Below are 11,681 nucleotides of genomic sequence, written 5' to 3'. Positions count from 1 at the left end.
AAAAAGATTGGAGATAATTTTGTGTAAAATGTAAAATACTAAACGACATAAATATATAAATCTGAAAGATTATGTATATTATATCCCACCATACTTATAGAATATGCTAAAATAACTAAATTTTATTTTAGGAAATATGCTTAGGTGGAAAAATTTGGAGTTTCGCCTATTCTTTTAGTAAATAGGGGATTTTAATTGGGTTTTTCTAACTTGGGTCCTCCGGGAGGACAATAAATGCGTCCTCCTTAGCCAATAAGAAGCTTGCATTTCTAGTATTTCCTATATTTACCTTTACATTTATATAATTTTTAATGAAAATAAAGCCTCTTATTGGCTAAGGAGGACGCATTTATTGTCCTCCCGGAGGACCCAAGAATTTTTCTCTAACCTATACCTACTAGGCGTAGACATATAGGATAAGAAAACAAAAAAAGTAAAGAAATAAATGTATTTATGGTAAAGAAAAGTAAAAGTAATAAGATATTCCAATTTTCCATAAAAAAAATATAAATTAATTCTTTCCTTTTTTTTTTTTGTGTTCTTATTCTATGTCTAGTGCGCATAGGTTAAAGGCGAAACAAGGCTTGGAAAATACCTTGAAATGTTAAACCCCATATTAAACCTCAAAAGTGTTGTGTATTTCATATGTTTGGTACCCATGTCAACTAGCCCTAGTGTTGTAATCCAGCAACCCTCGTCATCACATAACGGCCCCGTCACAAAATAATTGTCCGCCTTAGTAAACCCGACGAATTGAGAGGACATGTCTAATCTGAGCTTCTTTGGTAGACAAATAGATTTAAGTATTGAGGGGCTTTCTAATATTTGCATGAACTTGTCACCTTTATAGTTTCACTTGATATCTGATCAAGTAATGAACTAAACTCTAAAAATGATAGAAAATATATATCGAATTGATATCGATCGAAAATCCAATGTGAGTGCCTTAAATAGTATACGAAATCCGATTCAATCTAAATCAAACATAATTTGACATAACAAGTCACTCCAAAGACTCGATGATATTAGATTAGACAAGTCGTCATTGAATTATAAATCTGTTTTTAAAAAGTACTCCGTATATAGGCAATTAAACAAGCCGGCAATGAGTTAATCATAGCACATACTCCATTCTCAAAGGCGAAACTAAGCTTGGAACACATTTTAGTCAGTTATTCATAGAGGATGCATACTATGTTTAGTCTGGTGATAAATCTTGGTTAAACAATCTTACAAGAGACCTCGCGCAAGTAGATGATAAGATAAAACCTTAGTATAAAACCGAATGTAAACCCGGTCAAGGAGCAGGGAAATAATTATTGCATCTATCCTCCGACGGCTCCTCTATTCGAAATGGCATAACAAGGCTTGGAACATATCTTGCAATCTCAATGTACTCATTAAACTCTAAAATTATTCTATATTGCATAGGTCTAGCACGCGTGTCAACTGTCCCCAAAATTCTACTTGGGAATATTATCGTTCCCTTGTAATTGAATGGCAAAGTCACAAAATACTTGTCAGTCTTCGTAAATCCGATTATTTGAGAGAATACTTCTAATGTCAACCCATTTGGTATACCTATAGATTTCACCACTGCAGGAGGTTCCAATATATGTATTAACTTGTCGCCTTTGTTATACTTGCACTCGCCCAAACACCCTCCCATGACTCCTAAGAAGTCCGACATATTCCGTTCGACCTTAATCATGTCAAACCTCTCAACCGCTAAATCAAAAATAATTAGTAAACCACCAGCTTGGTTACTATATGCACGCCAATATAGTTTTTCACTAACAAGCACTCCTTGTCCAAAAAGAAAATAAGGGTTATGACCTAAGTCAATATTTCTCCACCTATTTTCCCTCAAAGAGAAGATACAACCAATAGTAGTTTGTACGTTCCCTTGAAGTATTGTCAAAATTCCAATAAATTTGTAGTCGTCAACAGATGATACATACCCAAATCCAGAAGTTGTGAAATAGGTAGTGGCTTTATTAAAACGCTTTAAATACTCATCTGAAGCATACTTGTGAAACTCACGGGTAGCCGGATTCCATAAAATAAAGTAATTACGAGTAAGTGAGGTTAAGCAAACCAACCCATTGCAGGATCCTGTAAGTTGAAGACCATCATCGTTTTCAACCGAAAACCTCGGGTCGAGTTTAACCAAATTATCTTCAAGATTGCCAGAAAGTTGATCATCATCGTAAGAAAAAACGTAAAAATTCATAAGATCCATAATAAACAAGGTGTTAACGGGAGAGTGAAGGGTGAGAAAAGGGGATTTAATAAGGTGAGCATTGACGAAATTGGAAGAAGAAAGAGTAGAATACCATTGTTTCGAAATTGACTTAAATCGAAGAATCGATTTGACGGGTAATCTAGTAAGAATTTCTTGAAATATCAAATCGTCAGAGAGGTAACTTCGTTGCCCAATCACTTGTTCCTTCTTAGAAGTATGCGGGTGTATGTTTTCCATTTTCTCAGATTTAATTGTAAATTGTAAAGAATGACCGTGAAGTGAATTGTAGAATTAGGGTTTGTTCATGTGAATTGTGAAGTTAATTAATATATTCATTCTGTTAATATATGAAAAATTTAACAAAAATACTCCAACCTTTTTAATCTCCTATTTTCTATATACGAGTATTATCTAAACTAAGGATTGGGAGTAATTTGGTCACCACATATAATAAGATTATTATTAAGAGTCTTACTATAATTAGGTAAACTCGTATTCACGTCACGTAGGAGGTTTGAACGCGATCCCTCAAGGGTTTTGATCCCGCATTTCGAAGGATCAAATATTTTCTTCGCCAAACCTAGGGGTGTTAACGAGCTGAGCCGAGCCCGAGATTGGCCTTGCAAACTCGAGCTTGAGCCAATATCAAGCTTATCCGAGCTTGAAAAAAATGGGTTCGTTATCAAGCTTGTTAGCTTTAATGAGAGCTCGAGTCCGATATTTTCAATAAGAAGGCTCGAAGATTATACATAAAAATATTTGGCAAATCGGTGAGATATTACGTATGTGTGATACAAATATATAATCATGATAGAATATTTTTAACATATGAGCAATATATTATCTAATCACACAAGTTCGAGCCGATCGAGAGCTTTTCGAGTCGAGTCAGCGTATGCTCGGCTTGACTCGTTAAGCTCTAGAGCCGATCCCGAGCCCGAGCCGAGCTTTGACCGAGCCGATCTCGAATTGTTCGTGAGCTGTCTCGTCTCATTATCGTCCTAGCCAAGTAATTGCACGTTTGAATAGTAGTCTAGACAAAATTACAAGCCGATATGATTAATGAATACACGCGTGAAAGCCCATAAATTCAGGTAAAGCTTAGAGAGGAACTAATGAAAGACGGTAAAAATGACACCTGAATATTTGGGTTCCAAAGCCTCTAAACTTCATTGGGAATAAACCACCGTTAACTCGTTAAGGAGCAAAATTTGAAGAAAAGGCGAAACTAAGCGAGGAACATATCTTACAATATTAACCACACTCTTCAAATCACAGACGAGGCGATTGAAAAATAATTCTCAAGTATATTTCGCAAAGACGATATGTTCCTCGTCTCTGAAATCACTCTTGTTCTCACCGGTTTTGACGGAAGACAAAATTGAAAGATTACCTACCAGAATTTTCATAAACTTATACCCATAAACCAAACCGAAATTAAGTCATAGCAAATCTGATGCGAAATAGGCCGAAATCCAAGCGGTCCACCTCGTACCTGAACAAGTAGTCATAACATTCAAATTAAAGTAACAAAAATACTACCATGTTTCCTACTATGAGAAGCGTAATATAATTTGTCATCATTATTTATTGCTTCAAAATTGAAATTTGGTTGAACAGTGTTTAAATTACCATCCTCGTAGTCGTCTTCATATTTGTGCACTTTGCGGGTAGCTACGTTCCATACAAGGGAATATTTAGACCAAGGCGACACAGCTATATCAATAAACCCATTAAAGAATCCTAGTAGTTGAAGGTAACAATAATAATTGTTGTGAATGCCAAAGTCGACTTCAATTTGTACCAAATTATCTTCAGAATTACGAGTAATTATTTGATCATATTCATAAGAGAAAATGTAGTAATTCTTGCCAGATTTGATAAACAAGGTGTAAATCCCAGGAGCATAAGGGTGAGAATAGATGAATTTGATAAGGTAGGCATTCATAATAAATTCACGAGAAGAAAGAGTAGTGTACCATTGTCTCGAAACCGACTTAAATCTAAGAACGGATTTAATGGGTAATCTTGTAAGTATTTCTTCAGTTATTAAATCATCAGAGAGGTACCTTTGGTTCTCCCCTCTTCACCTAAATCTGACTTGGCCTCGTCTACCTTTTCGACTAACATCATTTGGCACTTTGTCTCTCATTGTCTGGTAGAAGAATAGGGAAGGGCGGCACACGAATCGAGAGAGAAAGGGACGTAGTGATATGAAGTACGGCTAGGGCTTTGTTATTTTAATTTTAATATATATATATATGGGTTTGGATTAATAATATACGGATTTGACAACGGACAGCCCAGGAAGGGGACGAGCACGGCCCGACCGGCACAGTCTTGGGTACTGTAGTGGGCCGGCCTGAGCACTGTACAGTGGGCGGCCCACGGCACGATATTTGGTAAAAAGTCGGATCTAGGCACAACACGGCAAGCACGGCCACCTGACTCTAAAGTCGGCCTTAGATATGTGTAATGTTGGGGAATTATACGAATTACTACTGTAAACATTAGAGCATCCACATTGAAGAGGATGAACCATCCTCTTAGTACTCTCTTTCATCTAAGAGGATGTCCTCTTCAATGTGGGTATATCCTCTTAACATCCTCTTTGAAGAGGAAGAGGAAGACTTCCTCTATTTATAGAGGATGTTCTTACCTTGGCCCTTGTGCCAAATAAGAGATAAAAATTGTAGTGGGTTTACTTTAAAGGTAAAAGAGGAGAGGAAGTTTGCATCCTCTTTGATGTGGACAAAATTAGAGGAAGAGGAAGAAGATAGTGGAAAGTGAGGTAGATGAAAGAGGGTATGATGTGTCAAAAATATAGAATGAAAGAGAGGAAATAAGAGGATCAAACTATCCTCTTCAATGTACATGCTCTTAGTAGTGTTGTACTTTGTAACTTACTTTGTAGCTTTATGTTGCATAGCGTCACAATAAACACATTACTTTAATCATTTAAAAAAAAAAAAACAAATTAAGTCATTGGGCCGGCCCATAGGCCATGGACGTCCCGAACACAACTATGACAGGGCCAAGGGCGGGCCACAGTGGGGGGCACGACACGGCCCATTAGCACGATTCACCGTGCCTGGACCGAGCCAAAATTTTAATCTGGACACGACGGGCCGAGACCCGAGCCGGTACGACATGACCCATTGCCAACTCTAGATGGTAATATGGTACCGACTATCCAGATTCGAGACTATAGTTTCACCCTCTTACGGTCTTACTTAAGACATGTACCATACATAGACAATTACAAGTTTTGTGCGTATTCCTCATTGTTGGCACTACAAGAAAAACACTACTTAGCAACCAACGTGTGCGACCAACAATATACTTAAACATTCTTATAAGACAGAGATTTAGGTGAAATAAGACTTGTACAATAACTAACAGCCTCAGTTACCCCCCTTCCTCCAAGTTTCATCAATGGTGTGAGATTCAAAGGATGTAAACTTAGATCAATAACCCCTAAACGACGTCTTGAATATTGTGTAAAGATCTTGTCACTTCGGGTGAATCCAATTAAAATTCCGGCATAAGGCATCAACCCAGCTACATCCTTAGGAACAATGATTTGTTCAACAACCTCCGGGCTTTTCAAAATAGTAAAAATATGATCATTACCTCTACGGCATGGACCATACGTAGATAAGCACCCATTTACGACAAATAACATGTTACTAAACGTAACATATGACAATGGTGTGTTGATCATGACCTCGAGGTGTGGTGGGAATATATCGAGCTTCTCAGACTCTAAATTGAAGGAACAAATTGCCTCGGGCAACCTCCAATATAATGTCCCATTGACGAAGAGTCCTGATGTACGTATCAACATTGGATAGCTCATATTAGAGATATCATAAGCATCGTTGTTGATTACTCTCCATGTATCTAACCTAATCGAGTAGACGTGAACTGTCAAAGAATGACTAGACGTATTCATACATAACCGAACAATCTTGTAGTCATCACCAGTAGAAACATACCCAAATCCCCAATAGACCAAACATTTTGGTCCGAAAGAGTTGGAGATTTCAGTTTCCAAGTATTTTCGAAATTCACGGGTTATTGGATTCCATACAATGGACAAACGACCAGAATGTGATCCTAAACAAACCAACCCATTACAAGTGCCCACCAAATCCATTTTCTCATCACCTACATCAAAGTCAACCTCCATGTTGACCAAGTCAATTTCGACATTTTTGTAAGACATAATTTGGAATTTGTTGCCATTTCGAATGAGAAAGGATTCTATGGGTAAAGGGTTGGGAAATTTCAAATGTGCAGAAGCGAAATGAGAAGAAGAGAGAGTAGAATACCAGAGTTTGGAAACGGACTTGAATCGAAAAATGGATTTCATATGCAATCTTGTTAATATCATTTCTCTTAATTCTATTTGTTGTATTGGATCTTTCTCATCCTTGTTTTGACCTTCTCTCTCTTCTTTTCTTTTTTGTTGGTTACATGTTGATTGCCAAGCGATCAAGCATTACTTTGAAGTTTTCATAGTATTTAGTTTGTGGAGAATATGCTAGTTTTATAACATTTGGAAAATAAATACATTAGGTCATGTATGCCATAAATAATTACGAGTAACGGGTGGCACGGTCATGTGTACCTCAACCTTTACGGCGAAAAATAGTACTCAATATAAAATATGTACAAATTGAAGTCCGACCTTTCCCAGGTTGTGTCAATTGGTTCACATTATTTAAGAGTTGTAATTTTCGGGTCATACTGCTCGATACTGGATTTATGCCGCGCCAATTTGGTCAGGTCCATGTGGCGCCACTAAGACAATGAATTTCTATAATAAGGCAGTATCACTTTTAAGAATATATTATGTCGAGGTTGAAATAATGCTTTCTAAACTCCGTTATTCCCTTTATTTTCTTTATTTTCGGCTAAATACTTCGCTTATGTTACATAACCTATTGTGAAATTTAATTGATTCTTTAGAATTTCAGATCCTATCAAACAAGCTGAAGTTCTACAATACTGATCAGTACAATCTAATAATAAGCAGATTTTAACGGGTATAACGATATATTTTAATCAACGGTTTTACAAAAGACTTAATATAAATTATGTCAAATTGCCTTAAAAAAACTTAACTTTTCAGTACATCATACCAATGTCTTTATTTGGCCAAGGAGCAAGATAACAATGGGTTAATCATACCACGGTGACACGGCCTATAGTCTTTATGCTTCCAAATGACTCCTCAATGGGAAAAGACGATAACGGGCTTGGGACATAGCTGATAATATTAAGCGGCGCATTATTGAACTTCAAAAGCGTTTTGCATTGCATAGGTTTCATAACTGACTCAACTAACCACACCATTCTACTCTCACCCGCCTAACTCTCGACCCCATCGTTGGATTTCCCGTTGCAAAAAAACCGCCGGTCCTCGTGTACCCAATCACTTGAGAATCCATGTCTAATATTATCTCCTTTGGTAGATCAATAGATCTATCTATTATAGTAGATCCCAGTATTGAATTATTAAATCGTCACCTGGATTTGTACTATCATATTTGGACTCGCTCAAAGGCGCTCCCATGACTCCTAAGTAGGAGAAGCGGACCAAGTTCAACTTAATTACATCAAACTTCTCTAGCACGAAATCAAAGCAAACAATTACAGGGGTAATTTGTACACTATAACCAACCCAATATATTTTTTCATTAAGAAGCATTGGCTTTCCGTAAGGAAAAACAACATCATGATTAAATTCAATTTTTCTCCACTTATTTTCCCGAAAAGAGAAGATATGAGCAATATTACTAACTTGTGCACTTCCCCATCCTATTGTCGAAATTCGAACATATTTATAGTCATCAAGAGATGATACATACCCAAATCCAGGAGCTACAAAAGGGATACCAACATTATCAATACCCATTAAACACCCACCTGACTCATATTTGTGCAAACTTACGGGTAGCGGGTTCCATAAACAAAAGTATTCACCAAAAGGTTAGAGATAACCGATTTGTAGTGACGTGGTATGAGAGTCACTGCCTTGAAAACTATATTTCCGGTACGACCGTGGTGGCGATCAGCAGATGACCGGTAGTTCCCCAAGGATTTACACTACTGCACTTAGGCACGCCCACTCGAGACTGAGAGCATTGGAACGACATAATTTTCTTTACCCAGAAATTATATAGAGGAAGAATAAGACGAGAAGAAGAGAAGAGTGTTGTTGTATATTTCTGAAGTGAAAGGAAGGTCATATTTATAGGAGAAATGGAGCAGGAGAGGAGCCAAAAATGTCTCCACATTTACAGCAGTCAAACACAATTAAGGGGGCATTAACACAAAAGATTCAGCTCTTAATTGCATTTACGCGTCTCTGGCCCAAAAAGATAGGCACAGCCCGCCGCGGGCGATTGCCAAATCCCAAATCCCGATCTGGGCCGGGCTCGAGCACGCGCGCGTGTGCGAGCTGAATTAAGCACCTCGCAAGGCTTCCACAAAAGCCTCCCATGACCCACTAGTGATATGGTATGATAAGGGTTGTTATATAAACACAAGTATCCCGTGCAAAAAATGCACGGGTTGTTACTAAAATTCTAATACAAAAAGGGGTTTTTCTATCATGAGCACATGTTAAGGAGCCATTTAAGGAAAGAATTAAAACAATATCTCATGAAATTTTGAATTATGATGTGATAATTACCACATTTAGAGGATTAATGGTGTAATTCCTTCTTTAAATGACTCCTTAACATGTGACATGATAAAAACCCAAAAAAAAAAAAAAATTAATTAATACTCATTTTGTTTGTTTATAAATGTGTTATTCTCACTTTTAGATACATTTCATTTTCTCTTAAATGTCTATTATTCTATTAAAAATATGAGAAAAAAATGTCATGAAATGTATACTATCTCCAAGAGCAAAATCTTGTGAAGCATTCTTGGCCTGAGTCTATGTCTAACAGACTTTCAGTATGTCACCCTCGATACCTAGTATACGTGGTTTGCAGGTTATCACGTACACCCGGGGGTTTACCCACTGCGCACCAAAGATAGCGGCTGCGGTTTCACTCGTCACCAAAAAAAAAATGTATACTCATATAAAAACCATTTTATAAGGAATTTAATGATGTGGTTTTATAATTTTTGGACTACTAAATCTTTGTAAAAATTTAAGTTAAAGGGACACTTAGAAAAACAAAAACGTCGTATTTACCAAAATGGAGGAAGTACGGATATAATAAAATGTATTGTTCTCAATTAATAATTATTTGATACGATGTGTACATCTTCAATAACAAATTTTAACAAAGAGTTTAGTATTTTAAAGTTTTTAAGGTAATAGAGATAATAAACATCTGTATATCTTCTACGATAGTTTTAGAATTCCTCACCGATGTAAAAATTTACGGTAAAGGTTATTTTATGTATTGGAATCTCATTAAATAAAAGTGTTAAAACATAAAACATACTCGTATTTAACTTAGGCTTCGTTTGGCAAGACATTTCAGCTACCTGATTTGGTCAAAGTATTTTATTTGACCAAAATTTCAAGTACCTTATTTTTTTTGTAAGCGTTTGGCAAGTAGCTCATTTAACCAAATAAGCTACTTGAAATGAAATGCTACCTAGAGTAACATTTGAGATTTCAGGTAACTGATGTGGTTTGATTTTCCGTTTTTACCCTTTAAATAGATACAATTAAATAATTATCATATCCTTTTACGTCATTTATCAAAATCGTTATCGTTTGATTAATTTGCCAAACATTTTTTTATATAATCATCTATCTTATCAGTTTCTAATTTTCAGCTACAAAAATAAATAATTTTAAAGTCACTAAAATGATACGAAGCATTAAAATAAATTAATAATAATAATAAACTAATAATAGTAGTATTCTCAACCCAAATTTAAATGGGCTAATTCACTATTTTACGATGTCTATATGTCTTATTTGTGCAAGAAAGCCCAAATGAAACATTGTATTTAAGCCAAGCTAATAACCTAATTAACTACTTATATTTGCATTACATTACCTAAAACCTATTTTTGGATCACCTTGCCGCTTCAACTTCATATTTCACCACCACCTCCCTTTACTAACAACACAAACACTTATGTGGCCTCCCACCACAACCTCCTTCCATACAAAAATACACCACCACCTTTCTCATCACACTCAATAAAACACCACACCTTCATATTTTTCCGACTCATCAATATTCTTTAAATAGAAGCTTGCATGCCTCTTTTGATGGCTAAATAATGGTTAAAGTTTCAAGAAAGAGCTAAATGAAAAAAAGTTAATTGTTTTTCTCAAAGATCAATTTTTGTCCTTCAAGTATTGACAGTGTGGTAGATTGTCTGGCATATATATTTTTGCATTTTTTTATTTATTTTATAACAAACTTTTAAATTATTTACTTAATAAACTTCAATTTTTCTCATAATAAACTTTTAGTTTATTTTTTTATTAAAGTTGTGCTTTTTTGGAGTGTTTTGCAATTCTGATTTAATGTACATTTCTTTTAGTTTTTGTATATGGAAAAAAAAATTATGATTATTTTTGCATAAATTATTGGAATATACTTATTTTATTATGAGGATTTATATTTTTAAGATTTGAAAAAGAAAAAGCTTTTTGCTAAATTCTGCATTTTTCTTTAACATTATGGAATTATGAATTATAATTATATGATTCAGCTTTAATTCTAACTAGTATTGGTGCCGAAACGCCCGTGCTACCTCTACTTACCATTATTTTTTTTTTCATTAAATAAAGTTACTTAAAATTGCATAACTCATAAATTTATCATTAATATATTTTTTATAACATATTCTAAAATTACGATGAAATTAATTTTGAGACAAATTCACTACTCCCGCTATTAATATTTTACTCTTATTAACGAAACAATAGTAATAACATTTCACTACTTGCCCGTAATCGTTGTTACTTTCACTACTCCCGTCGTAATTATTATTATGTCACTCTTTCGCCGCATTAATATTGATAATTTAACTACTCCTGCCGTAATTATTGTTACTTTCACTATTGCCGCATTAATATTGATTATTTTACTACTCCCGTTGTTGTTTCCACCACTCTCATTAATCTCGTTGATAATATTGTTACTTTTACTATTCAAATGAGTGCTTACTATCATATAACTATATCCAATGTTACTACAATTCTTTTCTTTACTGACGAAATTACTTTTACTACTTAGGCATGCAATTTTAAGAGAATTATATATTTTTATACATATATTACATACATGCATTAAATCAAATCTAACTTGAATTATTTATAACCTACTTATTATATTTTTGTATGTTAAATAATTGACATCTCTATACATCTAATAAACTATAAAGTTTAATAAAATTGCATAGATTTTAAATTTAATATATAATTTTATGATGATGA

General features: G+C 35.0%; 2 protein-coding genes and 1 long non-coding RNA gene across 4 annotated transcripts; all 3 read right to left on the bottom strand.

The window, feature by feature from the left end:
- Positions 1-1,297: 1,297 nt before the first annotated feature.
- On the bottom strand, positions 1,298-2,482 carry LOC141608593 (F-box/kelch-repeat protein At3g23880-like). The gene has a single exon (XM_074427934.1). It carries the CDS (start codon positions 2,480-2,482, stop codon positions 1,298-1,300), a length of 1,185 nt encoding a protein of 394 aa, XP_074284035.1.
- Positions 2,483-3,532: 1,050 nt separating this feature from the next.
- On the bottom strand, positions 3,533-4,458 carry LOC141609378 (uncharacterized). Of its 2 annotated transcripts, none has more exons than XR_012527391.1 (2): positions 3,878-4,458; positions 3,533-3,740 (listed from the first exon to the last, which is right to left on the bottom strand). It is a non-coding gene; the product is annotated as an uncharacterized LOC141609378 (long non-coding RNA). The 2 variants fall into 2 exon arrangements; XR_012527392.1 differs by having other exon boundaries at positions 4,225-4,458.
- A 1,130-nt stretch (positions 4,459-5,588) lies between these two features.
- Positions 5,589-6,473, bottom strand: LOC141608592 (F-box/kelch-repeat protein At3g23880-like). The gene has a single exon (XM_074427933.1). It carries the CDS (start codon positions 6,471-6,473, stop codon positions 5,589-5,591), a length of 885 nt encoding a protein of 294 aa, XP_074284034.1.
- Positions 6,474-11,681: the final 5,208 nt, after the last annotated feature.

Source organism: Silene latifolia, chromosome 10, assembly GCF_048544455.1.
Source record: "Silene latifolia isolate original U9 population chromosome 10, ASM4854445v1, whole genome shotgun sequence".
NCBI classification, from domain to species: domain Eukaryota; kingdom Viridiplantae; phylum Streptophyta; class Magnoliopsida; order Caryophyllales; family Caryophyllaceae; genus Silene; species Silene latifolia.
This window is presented reverse-complemented; position numbering and strand designations above follow the sequence as displayed.